Below are 19,260 nucleotides of genomic sequence, written 5' to 3' on the forward strand. Positions count from 1 at the left end.
GCCAGTTGCTTTTCGTTGAGTTCATCAACTTCCAGTTGCTCAGTGGTTTCGTGACTCTCCTTTCACACCTGAGACCTGGGTGACAGGAGTGTATCATGTGTGGATATGTATAGAGTGAATCATGTATGGAGTGTATGTGTGTGCATAAGTATTGAAAGTATCAAGTGTGTCATGTGTGCATATGTATGGAATGTATTATGTGTGTACATGTATAGAATGTATCATGTGTGCATATGTATGGAGTGTATTGTGTGTGTGTGTGTGTGTGTATAAATAGAATCAGAATGTATTATGTATGCATATGTATGGAGTGTACCATGCGTGTAGAGTGTATTGTACTCGTGACTAATTGCTGCGCGTTTCTTCAGTTGTTTGTGTTGTGAGAATTTGCAACACGTGTGCTGTCAAATTGATGAAGATTGCTTCTTTATTTACTGATGTTTTTGTAATTGCATGTGCTTTCTTAAATTGCAACGCGTAAAGCTCTCTCGTACCTTTTCTGGACTTTGAACTTCACAGGACCATTGTCATCTATTAAGGGCTAACACAGCTCTCAGGTTTAATCTAAATTATTTACAAGTGTGTTCTGAAAATCAGGGGTTTGAATTGACATGAGGGTGAGCTAATAAGAATTTAAATTTTTAGGTGAACAATTTAATCTACTGAGCAGGGTCAATGGGAAATTGTTTTGCCACGTTGCGCTGATGATTTTTGTTTACAACTTTAAAAAAATTAGAATTAATTATGGATTAAAGGTTAAAAACTTTTTAAATAATGTAAATGTTTCTGCACAGATTGATCTTTTTACTTCATAAGATCTGAGTATTTTATTAGGACCTACAGGTATTACTTTTCCTGCCTGTTCCTTTTTTGTCTCTCAAAGTACCAATAGCCATTTGGCTCGCATTTTATGAACAGTTTCAGACAAAAACCTCAATTAAAAATATTTTATTAAAGAAAAAAGGTATGCTATATCTTGAATGACCCGAGGTGAGCCTATAAATCAAGAGCAAATCAACACTTTCAGGTTTAAAATCTAAATTTAAAACCCACCATGCTGTTTTTTCTTAAATACTTATCATAAAAATATTATATTTATATACACACAAGATACATATGCACACATATACAAATATTAATTTAGCCTACACTGCAGTACTGTGATGATGCCACCAGAAGTTTCTTAACAGCAGCCGTGTGTACTTGCGTTATCCCAGCATCTGTTAATTACAAAAGAACATGTCGCAACACAAGAGCAATATTTATTTAGGCCCCTCCAGCTGTATAGCAGACTGGCATTTGGGAAGTCCCAACAGATTTAGCTCTAGTTGTAGACGTGTCAGTCCACTGCTGGAGGGAGAAACATGTCTTGTCCCTATATATAGGGAGTTAATGCGAGTTGTCGGGAGTCTTTACTTTCCTTCAAGTTAATGATGAGAGAGCACTTCACGTTCAGATTGTCACTTTCACCTGCGTTTGTCAGTCACAGGCTCAGTCACAGCTGAAGCGAGCTCGACGACGCTTTACTCCCATTGGCTAGTTTAGTGTGCGAGCGGATCCCTACCGGAGTCCCGCTGGAGAAAAAACGCAAACTCGGAATTCCCGAAGTTGCGAAGTTCGCGAGACGGAGCGCGGCGAGGAGAAACCAAACATTCGCGGACGGGAAAAGGCGTGCGTGACTCGACATTAAGCACGGTAAGCGTTTTGAATAACAGCATCCGTGTGTATAATCTGATACGAGCTCGTGAAGATCCTTATTTCATGCGGAAGTGGAGGAGGAGGGCTGTGTTCATTCTGCATGCCGTGTCGTGTTGCTGGCCAGCACACACAATGTAAATACGCATCCAGTGCTGTGCATCACCATCATGACAGCGCGTTTTCAAAACCCGATATTTCCATCCAAACGCGATAAACAATAGGCCAGGAATGCACTGAGGCCGTCCGACCATTTTTGGCCATATTATTTGAGGGTGCATGGCTTTATAGACTGCAGCAGTCCCTCGTGTATTGTTCGTGGCTTGTGTTTGTCTGTTGTTATGTAATGGGTATAATCGTTGTCTTGTTGCCTGCGTCGCTTATCTCTAATTGCATAAATAAGGTTCAGCCTGCTGGTGTGGATTATTTAATGAGTGTACTCGGGTTCACTGATTTGTGTGGAATGCAACGAAGCATGCCTGAACAATTGTGTTTACGCCTTACTGAAGTAAATCTGTTCACGATCAGAATTTTCCTATTTTGCAGGCTTCCACATTTTCTCACAATACGTGTTGGTGTTTGTCACGCAGTATGTGTCACTCAGCACTGTCAGATACCAACACAATGTGTTAATATGTAACCAATATTAATACATGTAGGATCCGCTTGAATGAATGAGCTCATCTGATGATTTTCAGATGTCAATTGAATTTTCATAACTGTCAGATTGAAAATGTTAGTTTTATCATATCACACATTATTAGATTGCCATTAACCTTAGGGGACATTTAAGCTTAAGTATAAAAGAAATGACCTACTAATAATTAATTTTAGATATTAGGGCTACACAATATATTGTTTCAGTATCGATATCGCAATATGCACACCTGCTATAGTTATATCGCAATATATACAATGTGAGTCAGAATTATAGAAGAACAAGAGCCATATTGTATTTAAATACTGCATTTATATTAGAGATGCCCAAAGTAGGGCCTGTGGGCCAAAGTTGGCCAATTGTAGCCTTTTAATTTGGCCCGCTATCCCATCTGAGAGGAAAGTGAGATGATGAATATGGTTGGGGCGATTGCTTTAAACAATGAGATTTGTTTTATTGATGAGCTACAAAAAAAAGCAAACTGAAATTAAATGTTTCAATTAAATGTTGTAAATAAATCTGTTTTTTTTATGTAAATACTGTCACACACAGAGACTATGCAGAAGACATCAGTAAGCAAATCAAGGCTTGACTACTGTAATTCTGTTTGCTTTTCCTGTAATAAGTTCATTAGAAAATATTTTAGAAAAATTTTATTTGGTTTTTGGCCCTTCATAATAAAAAGGTTTGGGCAGCCCTGGTTTATATGAACAATATACAATGCAAGACTTCACACTTAGCTCACGATTGATAAATAGCTTGTTTGGAGTGCTGTCCCGGGAGAGAGCTCTGAGCTCAAGGGATCCTCGGGCCTAGGGTTTCCCCTTTTGCAGGGCGAGGGGAGATTGAGCTCAGGTTGATCTCAAACTTCCCCAATGCTCAGGCCAAGGCGAACTTCCTGAGAGTTAGACATTAGAAAAAGATTTAGGCTTACTTTATCTATAATAAGGAGCCCATTTAGATGGTGGGAGGAAACCGGGGAACCCGGAGAAAACTCACACGGACACGAGGAGAACATGCAAAGTCCGCACAGGAATACCAGATGGCCCAGCAAGGACCCAACGCCATTGGTATTCTTGCTGTGAGGCAAACCGCTTGTCACTGGGCCACCATGCCGCCTTTTCTGGATAAAGGTTTTTTTTTTTCCAGATGAAGATAGTTGTAGAAAGGAAATGAGGATATATATAGTGACTTGGGATCCTTTGATTGAAGGATCATGATTAGCTAATGTGGGCCAGCTGGGTCAATCATGACCATGTGCTCCTCTCGAAATTAGTTCAAAATTAAACTACACTTTATGCAAAAAAAAACAAAAAAAAAAACGTAGAATTTTTGTCTTGTTTGTAGACCAAATATCTACATTTCAACGGGAAACAATATTTTTTAAATTCCCCAACTGGCAGAAAATTTGGCTTGTTTTAAGAAAAAACTCTTCATAATGACTTATTTCATCTTAAGCTGAAAAAAAAACATTACTTTTACTTGATTTAAGACTTTTTTGATATTCAGACTAGAAACGAGACAAAGCAAAGTGAGTAAAGCATTTATTGCATTGCAATTATTCTATTTCTGTACCTGAATACAGTTAGGCTGTTAGGTCAGAAAATAGTCAAATAGAGCAATTAAACTATCATGTGAATCTGTATTCATATTGCAATGTTTATCGCAGAAAAATAAAATCTATCTATCTATCTATCTATCTATCTATCTATCTATCTATCTATCTATCTATCTATCTATCTATCTATCTATCTATCTATCTATCTATCTATCTATCTATCTATAGCAGAATAAAAAAAATATTGCAATGTGTAATATTTCCAGTATTGTACAGTCCTATTGGAAGTCTTGAGATTGAATAAATAAATTAACAGAAATGTTCATTTTTGTGTGAACGACTCCTTTAAGCCATCAGTGTGTGTTAGTGTGTAGGTGGAATTATGAAATCAGTGTATACTTAAAAACCCCCAATTAATGTATGCTAGTACTCCTCTATTACTGCTGGTCAGTAGACACTGTTAGTAAGCTAATCATTCTGCTTGTGGTTTTCTTTATAATGAAGCCTAGGTGCTGTGCAGAGCCACAGGAGGGCCATGTCTGATAACAGCACCGGCAGCACCGGGTCATCCACGAACAGCTGGACTCTTCTTTCCCCAGAGGTCTGCAAACCACATTGTCAAAATGCTTGTGTCAGTGACGTCTTGGGTTTATTTTTATGAATGACTCTTGGGTAGTGAATGATTTGCACTATGCTGATTTTTAGGAGGTCGCCGCTGACCCAACAGCACCAGTGGATGATGGAACGGAAAGCATTGGGGATGCACCCAGTCTGTCGGAGGATATCGCAGGTTTGTGTAGTTCGAATGTTAACCTTTAATTGAAAATATTTATGAAAATTACTGATTTTATTGTATTTTTTATCAAATAAATGCAATAAAAACCGAGCACAAGCTTTTGAATGGTATTCTGTTAATGTGCTGCTTACACACACAAAGACGTTTGCTGTTTGTTCAAACTACTTGTATAAAATGAGCTGGAACAACACAGTTCTTGAGTTTTTGGGGACAGCTTTTGTGCTCAATCTGTTTAAATTTGTAAAAACTAACAATTCCTTGTTGTCCCGACACAAATCAATCATGTGTAACCCAGCATTATTTAGTGTATTAGAGACTGTAATAAAATGATGTCATTTCAACTCAAGATTATAGTTCTAATATGAGTTTGTAGGTTTTGTAATGAGAAACTGTGTTTATTTCAGGGAGTTCTTTGGAGGTGAGGTCACACGACCCTGAGACTCCAATTCTGGAGCCCGTTTTGTCAGAGGAGGGTCAGCAGGTCAGTGCTCCACCGCCGGTATGTACAGCGCATCACGTTCACTCCTGTCTTCACAGTATTTGTTTTGCGCACTATGTTTCACTCACACGGCAAACATCTGACTGGGTTAAAAATACAACCTTAATGAATTATGAGTGGAGTTTTGCAAGTGATGAAGTGTTTTAAAACCCATTCATGCATTTAAAATAATGGTTCTTTATTGGCGTCTTTGGAGTTGGGCACGTTGCTTTTAAAGAGTAATTAGTTATAGCTACATAACTGAGTTACATAATTCTAAAAGTAATTTCCCGGGAAAGTAATTATTGCGGTACTTAAAAATAAATAAATAAATAAAATAAAAATTTGTCAAATGACTATAAAATAAATGTAAAACACAGCAATTTACACTATTTTAATGTTGTTGTGGGGCAATGTGAGAGACAACAGCAGCATGTCCTCAACTATAAATCGAGATATTATTTGTTTAATTCTGTCGGAGTAATAAGTGTTTGCGGTGGAGATAAATTGTGTTATTTGCATTGTTTTATCATGGCTTCATCTCCTCCTTTGATAGCAGAGCTCACGTTATCACCTGCGTGGCCACTAATTTTGTGGCGGCATGTATGAGGTGAGGTGCATCATTAGATTAGAGAATTACTTGGACTCTTATTGCACTTGCCTTTCACCTCAACAAGGGGGAAAAGTAGTGCTAATATTTCCAGATTGCAAATGCTACCTTGTTCGATTTGCCATCATTCTGACTCCTGTTTGTTGGGCTGTGCGTGTGCTTGTGTGAACACTCGCTCTACTCTGCCTCTGATTGGTGAACGATGAAAATGTACTCTATTTACAGCCAGTCATCCCATTCTCAGTTACAGTGGGGATCGAAAGTTTGGGCACCCCAGGTAAAAATTTGTATTAATGTGCGTAAAGAAGCCAAGGAAGATGAAAAAATCTCCAAAAGGCATTAAATTACGGATTAGACATTCCTTTAATATGTCAAAAAAGTTAGATTTTATTTCCATCAATTACACTTTCAAAATAACAGAAAACAAAAAAATGGTGTCTGCAAAAGTTTGGGCACCCTGCAGAGTTTATAGCATGCACTGCCCCCTTTGGAAAGCTGAGACCTGACAGTGTCATGGATTGTTCTCAATCATCTTCTGGAAAGACCAGGTGATGTCAATCTCAAAGGTTTTAAATGCCCAAACTCATCAAACTCATCTGACCTTGCCCCAACAATCAGCACCATGGGTTCTTCTAAGCAGTTGTCTAGAAAACTGAAACTGAAAATAGTTGATGCTCACAAAGAAAGGGAAAAGGCTATAAGAAGATAGCAAAGCGTATTCAGATGCCAATATCATCTGTACGGAATGTAATTAAGAAATGGCAGTCATCAGGAACAGTTGAAGTTAAAGCAAGTTCTGGAAGACCAAGAAAAATATCAGACAGAACAGCTCGCAGGATTGAGAGAAAAGCAAGTCAAAACCCACGTTTGACTGCACAATCCCTCCAGAAAGATCTGGCAGACACTGGAACTGTGGTACACTATTCCACCATAAAGAGATACTTGTACAAATATGATCTTCATGGAAGAGTCATCAGAAGAAAACCTCTTCTACGTCCTCACCACAAAGATCAGCGTTTGAACTTTGCAAATAAACATATAGACAAGCCTTATACATTTTGGAAACAAGTTCTGTGGGTTAAAATAGAACTTTTTGGCCAGAATGAGCAAAGGTACGTTTGGAGAAGAAAGGGCACAGAATTTAATGAAAAAAACCTCTGTCCAACTGTTAAGCATGGAGGTGGTTCAGTCATGGTTTGGGCTTGTATTGCATCCAGTGGCACAGGGAACATTTCACGAGTTAAAGGAGAAATGGATTCATCAAAACTTCAGTAAATTTTGGATGGTAACTTGATGCCATCTGTGAAAAAGCTAAAGTTAAAGAGAGGATGGGTTCTACAAATGGATAATGATCCTAAACACACCTCAAGATCCACAATGGATTACATCAAGAGGTGTAAACTGAAGGTTTTGCCGTGGCCTTCACAATCTCCTGACCTCAACATTATTGAAAATCTATGGATAGACCTTAAAAGAGGTCTGCTGACAGACAGCCCAGAAATCTTAAAGAACTGGAAGACTTTTGCAAGGAAGAATGGGCAAAGATACCTCAAACAAGAATTGAAAGACTCTTGGCTGGCTACAAAAAGCGTTTAGAAGCTGCGATACTTGCCAAAGGGGGCAATACAAGATATTAACTCTGCAGGGTGCCCAAACTTTTGCAGACGCCATTTTTTTGTTTTCTGTTATTTTGAAAGTGTATATGATGAAAATAAAATCTAACTTTTTTGACATATTAAAGGAATATCTAATCTGTAATTTGATGCCTTCTGGAAATTTTTCCATCTTTCCTTGGATTCTTTATGCACATTAATACAAATTTTTACCTGGGGTGCCCAAACTTTCGATCCCCACTGTACACCATGTTCACAGACACACCAATCATCATCACTGGTTGGTTAACACACGCACACACACACCCCAGAGAAAGAGAGGTCCTATGGCTGAGAGACATGCTGCTCTGATGAAAACCGCTTCAGTGATTTCAATTATAGTAACGAGCATTTTATTGTCAGTAACGGTAATGGCGCTGTAACAAAGGAAACAGTAACTTGTTTGATTACTCATTACCGTAAAAAAGTATTGCCGTTAGTATCACCATTTATGTTTAGTGGCGTTATTCCAATCACTTGGCTTTGGTTCTTTATAGAACCTTTAACATCCATGTGCTCCCATATGAGCTTTTGCACCATTTAATTACAGGAACTCAATTATAGGAAATCATCCCTATGGCCAGTTCACTGAGAACTGTTGCCAGTCAACAGTGGCATCAAGCACTGCAATCAACAACTGGAGGATTGAGGATGATGTAATTGAAGCTGTGTTTTCAGTGTGTAATTTGTGATAATGCAATGTAGAAATTTTTGCATTGGACTGAAACACTAAAGTAGATGACACTTGTGTCCCTGTAGTTCCTATTGTGTTGGATTAGACCCTGCCTTGACGTAGGAGCTAATTTAACTCCCTCTAAATTGCATTTCTCGTTCTTGTTTCCAGTTCCTGCTTTGTGAGCATGCCAAAAAGCTGGTACTTGCCACAATAGCTCTAAGAGCCTGGTGTGAGGCAACATCTATGCAGAGTTTAGATCCAACCCTACTTAAATGAGATACATCAATTAGGATTATATGAAAACTACATGTATGGTGTGTGTTGGAGGACTACACTGAGTTTGACACCTCTCTTCTAGGAACTGTAAAAAAGTTGTTCTATTGCAAAAGCCTCTTATTGGCATCAATGATTCAACAAAAAATCCTTAGAAAATTTCCACTCCACAAAATGTTCTTTGTAATTGAAAACTTTACACTACAGGGAATGACTATAGTAAGAACTGTATATATAACTATGTGTTCACACCACCACCGACAAGGCTGTCAAAGACGCCGGAAGTGATTCATTTTCAATGTTAGCAGCAGTGTGGTCCGTATTGGGTGATATAAACGTCAAGAGTTGAAATAAGATCAGCTTAATGGTAATGAGCTATGATGTGATTCGGTGGCAACCAATTGGAATGTGGAAGTCCACTGCTTGAGAGGATTGCAGAAAACGCAGTCCTCTAAACTTTGGTTCCAACCACATTAGTTCCCAAGCAAAACGAATCAGTGGTTGATTATTGCTATAGTGGGTTTCCCAGTTTGTAATTTAGGCTGTGCACTAAATTACAATTAAGGTTTGAAATTACATCTGACTGGATTTACAGTGTTTCTTTGAATATTTCACACCTTTTTTTTTAGTAATTATATGCTAATCCTATTAAAGGGTGTGCTTGTCATGTAAATTTGAAGCGCAGTTTGCTGGTTTCTTAATTCTGCCCCCTTCCAAAACACAATAATATGTTGTCTGATTTGCAGATTTGCCAGGAAACATCCCCAGATTTCTTAGAGGAAATGGCAGCGTCTGGTCCTCCAGAGGTTGAGCTTGATCCTGACATCCATGCTCCTATCATCCATGACACCATCACTAGTTCTCCACCAGACAGTGACCTTCTGGGTGCTGTTCCCTTTAGCATTGCTACAGAATCAGCCTTTCAGTTTTCAGAGGAGTCTGTCCTTGATGAACCCACTGAAGAAGACGTAACCGACATCTTCCCCAGTCAGCATGTTCCAATCCAAGAAAGCCCTGCTCCTCAACCAGAACCCAAAATCACCTCCACCCCTGAACCCTTCAGAGAAGTAAGCTCTGCCCTTGATGTTTCTGAAGTTTCAGCTGAGATAAGCCACGCCCACACTATCAGGGGTGATTCTGCACTGCCTGTGCTTGATATTCATGCTGATGTACATCCTGCTCCTGAAACCCCGCCTCTGGCTTCGCCCTCTGAAGATGATACTGGTTTTGGGACCACATTGGAAAGCCCCGCCCCTGACAGCCCATATCCAGAAACCATTGGTTCCATTGAAACTGAGGAGGAGCGTAGTTTTGAGAAAGAAAACATCGAGCTGCCTGAGAAACTCCCTGATGTGATCAGGGAACCAGGTACAGTCTTAAAACATGTTTAAGTAGCAAAATATGTGCAAAAAAATCACCTTTTACTCAAAGTTTTTATTTAGATTTAGAGAAGATGTGTCATTCAGCATATCACTAGTTTATATAACATGTAAACATTTATACTTAAAGAAACATTCAATGACATTTAAAGGCTCAAATCAAGCATAACAATGCAATACTAAAATAATACTTTATTTGAATTACTAATTAGCAAAGAAACTGGCAACTAGATCAACACATTTGTGTGCAAAACATTTAAGAAGGGCATCTGCTGTGTAAAACTTATGCTGAAATGGTTGGTGGTTCATTCCACTGTGGTGACCTCTGAAATTGACACTAAGCTGAAGGAAGATTAATCAATGGTATGTATGGTTGTAAATCTATCATACTCGGAATTGCAATGGAACATTATTTCACCCATATTTTATATTTGTAAAATTTATTCATTCATTTTCTTTTTGGCTTAGTTCCTTTATTAATCTGGGGTCACCACAGCGCAATGAACTGCCAACTTATCCAGCACGTTTTTACGCAGCGGATGCCCTTCCAGCCACAACCCATTTCTGGAAAAACATCCACACACACTCATTCACAGACATGCACTACAGACAATTTAGCCTACCCAATTCACCTGTACCGCATGTCTTTGGACTGCGGGGGAAACCGGAGCACCTGGAGGAAACCTACACGAACATGGGGAGAATATGCAAACTCCACAAAGAAATGCCAATTGACCCAGCCCTGTCCAGCCACCTTCTTGCTTTGAGGCAATAGTGCTACCCACTGCGCTATCATATATTATTTTTAAACGTCTTTTTAGCATAAAGTATTTAAACACTGCGAAAAATGCTTTTCTTACTTGAAGTTTTTATCTTGTTTATTGTCCAAATATAAAAAAACGATCTTAAAACAAAGGAGTATTTTGTAGATATAAAAAATATAGTTTTTTTAGTAAAAAGTCAAATTTAAGTATTTTTTTCTTAAATCAAACTAAATTATCCGCCAGTCGGATAAATAAAAGCATCTTACTTTAAACTGAAGACATGAATATTTAACCTTATTTTACATACAGTTGGAGTCAGAATTTATAGCCTCCTTTTGATTTATTTATTTTTTTTTAAATATTTCCCAAATTATGTTTAACAGAGCAAGGATAATTTTCACAGTATGTCTGATAATATTTTTTTCTTCTGGAGAAAGTCTTTGTTTTATTTCGGTTAGAATAAAAGCAGTTTTTAATTTTCAAACACCATTTTAAAGTCAATAGTATTAGCTCCTTTAAGTCAATTTTTTTTCAATAGTCTACTGAACAAACCATCATTATACAATAACTTAAGCCTAATTACCCTAACCTGCCTAGTTAACCTAATTAACCTAGTTAAGCCTTTAAATGGCACTAAGCTGTATAGAAGTGTCTTGAAAAATATCTAGTCAAATTTTATTTACTGTCATCATGGCAAAGATAAAATAAATCAGTTACTTGAAATGAGTTATTAAAACTATTGTGTTTAGAATTGTGTAGAGAAAATCTTCTCCCCGTTAAACAGAAATTGGGGAAAAAAATAAACGGGGGCTAATAATTTTGACTTCAACTGTATATTGGAAGATAATTTAGCTTATTTATTTTTATTTGCAACGATTGAATGTTTAAGCTTGACTATGTATTATATTATATTGTATTATATATCATATTATATTATATTACATTATATCATATTGTCATTTCTCTTTATTTTCTTTGACATGTAGAATCTCTTGGTGCTGAATTTCCAGCAGTCTCCTCAGCAGGGGATGATGATGGTCTGCGGTTCAGACATGTTCAGCCCACCATAGTGCTAAAGCGCAGCTCTGATGAGGAGGAAGAGGAAGGAGAAGAAGAAGAGTTTAACTTGCCTGTCAGGAAGGAGGAGAAGCGAGGTTTCTCTCTCAATCAGCTCATAGTGGGCGCACTCGTCCTGCTTTGTGTTGGGTCCTTCTTTTTCTCTGGTAAGTTGTTTTTTTATGAGGTCACAAATCTAAATCACATTTTATATTTGGTGAAATCATTTGCATATGACATCACATAATTCATATTCATAGTTATTATTACATGCCACATTGTGTTCTAAAGAAAGAGCATTCATTTGCTATTTTCAATGGTTGCTTTGATGTTATTGTGCCTGCAGGTTCTGTGTTTGACCTGGCTGATGGTAGGTGTATAGTGTGAGCTGCTGTACTGTAGGTGGCAGTATAAGCTTGTGTTTGAGCTGTGGATAGGAGTTGCCCTTTGGTTTTAATAGTAGAGTTTGGTCGAATCACTAACTCAGTCCTCACAAAATGATAACAAAATATGTTCATTCGCCAGAGGGCAACCTCTGTCAACAGCCTGCTTCATCACCCATCATGCACTGCTTTACTATGGGGCTGGTTGTTTCTACTTTTCATGTTTCAGAGTTAACAGTGTTTCATTTCTGTGCCACTAGAGACACCGTTTATCATCTCTTCCACTTCTCGGACAAACATGTCTCCAAAAATATACAGTTGAAGACAAAATTATTAGCCTGTGAAATGTGAACTTGTTATTTTCACTTGAAAGAGAAAACAAATTCAAGACTTTTGAAATTACACAATCTTTGTTTTTTTGGGTGAAACTTAATCCTTTTTACAATTTTAAGTGGATTATTACAAAGTCTCTTTAAGGCAAGTCATTTCACTCAGTAGCTGTTTTTAAAAACGACTTTTGGGCAGTGTGCCCGGGCATTCTGTTTGAATGGGAAAACATCAAATTCTCCAAAACTGCTTGCCAAGCTTATGATTAAATTCCATATCAATTTAATTTAAATTTAACCAATAAAATTTAACAACAACTGTCTGTTTAGTTTCATTTCTAAATGTTTGTATCACACAAAATCTGCTGCACCTCACATCTGGTCTGAGCCTCTCCCCTGGAGAGTTTTCATTCTATCCGCTTTTTAAGTAATGACATATGTAATACTGTTTCCGGGTCCAACTCATTTGAGTTGAGAAATCATTCGTTTATGATCACTTTTTATTCATATCACACATTAAAGTTAATTTTATAAAAAGTCATAGTGTACAAAACAATTTCTGGGCTTGCTGCATCACAAATACCAAAGTTTTAACAATTTATAAAAAATGAATCACTTTCTGGCCATTGGATATTAGGCATGGACGTATATATTGCGATCGTGATTTTCGAAAGTATTAAATCGCTTTTATCACACTTTTATTACACACTTTTTTTTTCACAATTCTATCACACTTTTATATGGTTCCTTGTAATTTAAATATAATCAGGTAAATAGACTTCAGCATTCATTTAGGTGTTCAATCGTAAAACGAGATGAAATACCGTTTACACGCGCACACCGTCAGGATCAGCAGGCGAGTGCAGAAACTCCATTGAAAATACTGGAGTAAAATAAATTTGCATATTTTAAAGAGATAACGTGGAAAAATTTTATGCAGTGCTTCCTGCTCATTCTGAGACCCACTTATATCATATATATCATATCATATATCATATTTATATCAATCAGGCAGTGGAAATCGTTGATTTTTTTAAAGAAAACAGACCTTCAACGCACCGATATTGTAATACTTCTGCATGTACCCAATTAGTCTTGTTAAGACTTAAGGCACTTTTCGTTGAATACTAGTGTCTTGGAAAGAACATGAACTAATGCATTATTAAAATCCAATGTTTTGCTTGTTGACTTTAGTTAATGCACCTCGAGTTAACATGAGCTAATATTATTCAAATAACATTAACTAACGTTAACAAAGATAAATGCATAACATAATAAATGTATTACTAATTGTTTGTTGGTCTATTACTATGTCTATACTGTATATTACTATATGACCATTGGTGTATTACTAAACGATAGTTCATGATAGTAAATGCATTAATTAACATGAACTAATGGACCATTATTTTAGCGTTATCATTAAAGCTTTTGTTAAAATGTGTCTTCTCCATTAAACACCATTTAAGAATTAAAAAGAATGTTGATAATTTTGTCTTCAGTTGTATGCCGCTGTTCAGAAAACTTTGTGCTACTTGTGGCTAGAAATGACACTCATCCTCTTTTAGTGCTCGCCTGACCCTGAAATGGCTTAAGGCTGAGATTCTGCTGACACTAATGCATGCTTCAGATTACACTACTACACATTTTTGTCTGTCATGATCATCACCGCCTCTAAACAACCACCTTTATTGACATTGAGAAGGTGGACCAACTACTAGAAACAACAGCGTAAACAAACAATGTCTGTGTTTTGTACCGGTTGTCTTGTTACAGAAAGAAAAACACCATAAAAGCAGAAGCAAAAATAGCATTGTATATAGATGTTGTTTTCATTCACCCTGTTTAATTACAGATCTGCCACTGGTTGCTGTTCTCGTTATCAAGATTAAAATGATAATTATTGCATTATCGACACATATTATGATTCAGATTGAACAGATTGTGGGCTGATTTTGTGTAAAGTCTGCATCGAACACCTTGTATATTATGGCAGGGTTAACATGAAAAGATATTGATAAGGGTTTTGTATAGAACCGTTGATGATGATAATGATGTGGATTTGCACATTAATCATTCAAAAAATTGGTAAAAACTTTTTTTTCATTGTCTTGAAAGAAGAATTCAATAAAAGAAAAATACAGTAGTTATTACAGAATATTATTATAGATATAAACAACTGCTTTATGCTTTTTAAAATATATTTAAAAATGTAATTTATTTATGTTATGGTCAAGTTGACTTTTTAACAGTCTTTATTTCTACATAATCTTTCATTAATGTTAAAAACACTTACGATTCACCCCCAATTCAGGTGGGGATTCAGCGTCAATGCTTGACAGAGGGCGTGTCAGAAGTTAGGGCTGACGCAATCATCATAGCATATAGTCTGAGCTGGGGTATTTGCATAAAGCAATCTGATTGGCTGACGCTGGCTGAGCTAGGCCGACGGTCATCCATTCAAAATAAATGGGAAGCGTTGACTCTGAAGCCCCGTGTCAATTGGGTGTTATGTTTTAACTTAAAAGGTTTGTAAAAACCATGATGCATTTAATTTTTTCTATTTATTGACTAAAGAATGAAAATATTATCATCAAGAAAAAAAAAGAGAAATATTTAGTACCAGTTTCCAAGAAGCAATTTGTCTGTTCAAAGTCACAGCCAATCAGAGGAGAGCATGGGCGGTGTTTCTCTGCAAGCACACTGCATTCAAGACAAAATGGATGTGTAAATATTAAACAGTTTAATCTTATTAAAAACACACACTGACAGATACTTTCTTTGTTACGTAATACACTTGTTTTATTATTCATGTTTCCTTTTATTTATTTTCAAGATCCGAGGTAAATTATCTCTTTGCTTTTTAAAATGTCTACAAAGAGGTATATTCTGAAGTTAAGACACTTTTAATAGCAAATAAAAGCACATAATCATTACCTGCAAATGTCAAAGAAGCCATTTTGAAAAATAGTGATTTAACATCGAATTGATGCCTTTTACTATGTCTTGCTGTGTGTGTGTGTGATCAGATATCCAGGAAAAAAAAAACAACGTTTGCAATAACCGCATTGACTTTTGGCATATCATTGTTTTCAGCATTTGAGATTTTGACATTAACACTTATAATTCACTTTATATAATTCAACCTGTGAAATCTCAATAAATATTACCAAACCATTTTTTCTTTCTCAGATGATTTTGACGGAACAGAATTAAGTGACCAGGTTGGTGCATTACCTGTTTTATGATAATCAATCAATCAACGTGTACATTATTTCACCTTTGGCCTTCTCTGACTTGTATTTCTGTTTCCAGGAACTTCTTGATAAACTTGCTCAAGAGAATAAACAAATTAATATATTGGAGGCCCAGATTGAGGTTGTAAACACATATAAATGTTTACTAAATAATTGTCAAGTATTAAAAGGCTGTTTTCAGATGTTGAACTTTAAGATTTTGTTCTATTTTTGTTTATTTCTATGATTAGTCACAGAAAGAGGAGCTGGACCAGGCTCTAAAGATGGCGTCACAAGTGCATAGCACTGAGAAAGGAGCGCTGGAAAACGAGAACACTAAATTAAAAGAACAATTGTCTGAACTGCCTGGTTTAAAAGAGGAACTACAGATGCTGAGAGCAAGAGTTGCTGAGCTTACAAAACTAACAGGTACTGTAAAATAAAAGAAGGAACAGCACATAAAGCTTTTTATTTAGCTTTGTAGCCCTACATGAATATGTAAAGTGTACTCCACAATCCATGTGAAATGAAAGTTGCTGAGACTTTTATTTCAGTATGTTGATGTACATCCAACTAAAATGGAATATTGAGTAGGGGGTGGGGCTTTCTTTATTGCACATCATTCTCTCGTAGTAAACGAACAGTAAGAGAGGCGTGGTTAAAAATATTTCGGAGGAAGTCTTCACACTGACATCAGAGAAGGACCGCCAATCCAAACCCAGAAGCAAATGCTCAGACTATGGCTGCGTCTGAAATCACATACTTCCATACTACAGTGTATAGTACGCTAAAAACAGTATGCGAGCTAATTCTAATTCAATGAATTCGAGAGAAGTACCAGGATGACCTACTACATCCGGCGAGATTCTGAATTGCGCATCTCATGGACGCTACCCTATCTCATGATGCCCCATGACAATTCATGAATCGAAGTGAAGCGACTCAACTGACATGGGTAGGTCACGTGATAATGACAAAATGGCGGATATTGTACATCTGAATTCCATTAATACTGCTCACATTTGTACTGTATAAAACACTTTTCTAACTGTCGAGTAGTACATTTAAATTCAAATGAGGTACCTACTGAGTAGTATGCGATTTCAGATGCAGCCTTGGATTGAAGATTACTAAAACAAACTTTTTTTTTCAGTGGATCACTTTCACAGATTAACGGTTCCCCTAAAGAATAACAATCTGTGCTTGCAAAATAAACATTATAAATGTTTCACTTCACACAGACTAAGTTTTCTTCTGTCTGTTCATTTTCCTTCAGCTGAAGATCTCACACAAACAATCCCTGACTCTGACCCTCCTTCCACTGCTGACTCTGTTCCAGAAGAGGCAGAGAAACACCGGGACAAAAAGGAGGAACTGAAGCGTCAGAAAGCTCTTTTGGAGGAGAGTCGGAAACGTCTGGAGGGAATGAAGAAGCCGAGCTGGAACAAGCAAGGATTGAGGGAGAGCCTGGTGGAGATGCAGAAGAGACTCTCCAAACAGGTGGAGCAGCTGGGCAAACGTGAAGACTGGAAGAGGAAACACAAGAAGGAATGGGGCAGAAAGAAGGAACACGACTGGAAGAAGGATGAGGCGGAGAAAGGGAAAGAGTGGAAACATGGCAAAGACAAGCGGAAAGAGCATCTCATGAAGTACAAAGAAGAGTGGGACCTTAATAAGGATGAAAGAAGGCAGGAGCGGGAACGACGACAGAAGGAAAGACCTTGGGATGCAAAATCTTCCAAACATCAGCACCATCACGAGAAGGCGAACTTCTGGAGACACCAAGAAGAGAAGCTCCGGAGGAACCGACATCCGGCTGAAGGCTGTCGTGGCGTTTCCAACTGTGCAGACGCCGAAGGTCTCGTTCCCGTGAGGCTGCCAGAGTTTCAGGACCTCCTGGATGTCTACACAAGCAAACTAGAGGCGGTCCCTCAAGAAAACAAAGAGTCTCTCAAACGCCTCACAGCCCAGTTCTTCAGCGGTGGCATTTTTGCCCATGACAGAATGCTTTTCAGCGAGTTCGCCGAGGATGTGGCTGATATTCTGGAGGATCTGGCAGACGAACAACATGACAATGAATCTCTAGAAGAAGAGATGGAGGAGTTTGAGAAAGAGGCGCTGTTAAAGTTCGCCGCCACTTCTGCGTAATGTAGAATACTGAATGGGAGAAAATAAACCAAGTGAAGGAAAGCAAAATGAAATGATACTTTCCCTGATCTTTATGGACTGTAGATGTAGTTTAATGCCGTGTGTGTGTGTGTGTGTGCGTGTGAGGAGAGTCTTGTCATTAGTGAAGTCCCACCTGTGTTTTGGGTGTTTTGTTGTAAGCTACCTCCATTAGTCCTGTTCTTCAACGCCAAACCCTTTGACTCCTGCTTGCAGTGTAAAAATGTCATCTTGAGCATTAAGTGTCGCCAGTTTGGGATGGATCAGTCTGTTAGTACATGGGTAAGTGCAATGAGATCGGTGAATGTCCCTTTATATTGGTCTGAACTCAGAAAATTGACTTCAAGGAAAAGTTCTCCCAAATATAAAATGAAACTCACCTTGAAGCGGTTCCAACCCTTCACTAGTTTCTTTCATCTGTTGAACACAATATAACATCTCCAAGTCATTCTTCAAACTTATGTTATTGTGTTTAACAAAATTAAAGAAAGGAATGGGTTTTGAACAGTTCAATTAAGGCAGTTTTTTTATTTTATTTTGGGTAAACGGTTTCATTTAGAAATAATGTTGAATGTCTCGTTTTATTTTAGTTGTGAAGGGTTTTTTTATTTAAGTTTTATTTATTATTAAAATCCTGGTTTCTTTGCACAGATCTCATAATTTTGCTTGGTAAGCTAGAGTCAGACTGGTTTCTTTTTATGTTTTGTTTTCGCTAGAGGTTTTAGAGGTCATTGTAAACTTTCAGTTTTTCGGTTTCTACCCCAACCCAAGTTCTGCTCACACTTAATGTTTATGACAACACAAAATCTTTAAATCTTCGTTTATTTATTTATTTTTTTTAGAAATTTGACACGTTAGCTTATGTGCCTTTACTAGTGAGCACAGTACTGAAGTGAACACTTTGAATGAAAACCGAGAGTTTCAAGAATGCATTAGTTTGCACTGTGGTGCGTTTTATTTATATCCTCTTTCTATCCTAGGAAAAGAGCCATTGTAATCAATCATCAAGATCATTTGAGTTATTGCTGTGTGTTTTTGTTTTGTTGTATCTCTTTTGGGGAGTTGAATTGAAATATGGCCTTTTCTTGTTCAATTTGTAAATATGAAGACAAAGTAATTTAACTCATAATTTAAGGTAAGTTATCAGACGGCACACAGTGATATTTATTATGATGGACGATGGGAAATTTAATACCATTTCAAAGGAAGACCAAATGTCACAATGTATCAATATGAAAAATTTTTGATGATTATTAAAACCATGTACCATTGCCATGAGAATGATTCTTTATTGAGAAACTACTCTTTTTTTTGTTTTATACTCTTTACAAAGGCAAATTGACCTCTAATAGGGTCAAGACTGTCTTTGTGTGTGTATTTATTCCAGCATGTCAGTTGATGCTGAGTAAGTTTTGGATGGAGTTATCAGATGAAGTTTCCCTGATGGCAGCTCTTTCCATTGACAACATTTAGGAAATGTGATAGAGGTGTAGAGTAATCAGCAAACGCACTGCATTGAATTAATCGGCAGCATTTAAATAAATGGTATATTTC

The 19,260-nt window shown here is 37.3% G+C and overlaps 2 protein-coding genes across 17 annotated transcripts in view; one reads left to right on the forward strand and one right to left on the reverse strand.

Annotated features, from left to right (window-relative positions):
* The window catches only part of mllt11 (MLLT11 transcription factor 7 cofactor), a 369,526-nt gene that overhangs the window by 102,689 nt on the left and 247,577 nt on the right, over nt 1–19,260 (reverse strand). The gene's annotated exons all lie outside the window — the stretch shown is intronic.
* pbxip1a (pre-B-cell leukemia homeobox interacting protein 1a) lies at nt 1,588–18,984 on the forward strand. 16 transcript variants are annotated; one of them, XM_087295360.1, is made up of 11 exons: nt 1,588–1,695; nt 4,416–4,512; nt 4,617–4,701; nt 5,112–5,206; nt 9,143–9,764; nt 11,526–11,762; nt 11,942–11,965; nt 15,497–15,528; nt 15,620–15,682; nt 15,792–15,969; nt 16,817–18,984. In XM_087295360.1, the coding sequence occupies exons 2-11, from the start codon at nt 4,447–4,449 to the stop codon at nt 17,686–17,688; spliced, it is 2,274 nt and encodes a 757-aa protein (XP_087151486.1). In that variant the 5' UTR covers nt 1,588–1,695; nt 4,416–4,446; the 3' UTR covers nt 17,689–18,984. The 16 variants fall into 16 exon arrangements, with proteins under 16 accessions (XP_087151486.1, XP_087151494.1, XP_087151488.1 ...); XM_087295368.1 differs by having other exon boundaries at nt 16,880–18,984; XM_087295362.1 differs by having other exon boundaries at nt 5,112–5,188.

The sequence above is a fragment of the Danio rerio genome, chromosome 19 (genome assembly GCF_052040795.2).
Source record: "Danio rerio strain M-AB ecotype USA chromosome 19, GRCz13ab, whole genome shotgun sequence".
Lineage (NCBI taxonomy): Eukaryota > Metazoa > Chordata > Actinopteri > Cypriniformes > Danionidae > Danio > Danio rerio.

Bases quoted from the DNA above. Each gene is read 5' to 3' on its own strand.
- pbxip1a (XM_087295360.1), top strand. From the start codon at position 4,447: ATGTCTGATAACAGCACCGGCAGCACCGGGTCATCCACGAACAGCTGG. The intron at 11,763-11,941 runs GTAAGTTGTTTT...TTGTGCCTGCAG, and splicing joins TGGGTCCTTCTTTTTCTCTG to GTTCTGTGTTTGACCTGGCT. The intron at 15,970-16,816 runs GTACTGTAAAAT...ATTTTCCTTCAG, and splicing joins TGAGCTTACAAAACTAACAG to CTGAAGATCTCACACAAACA.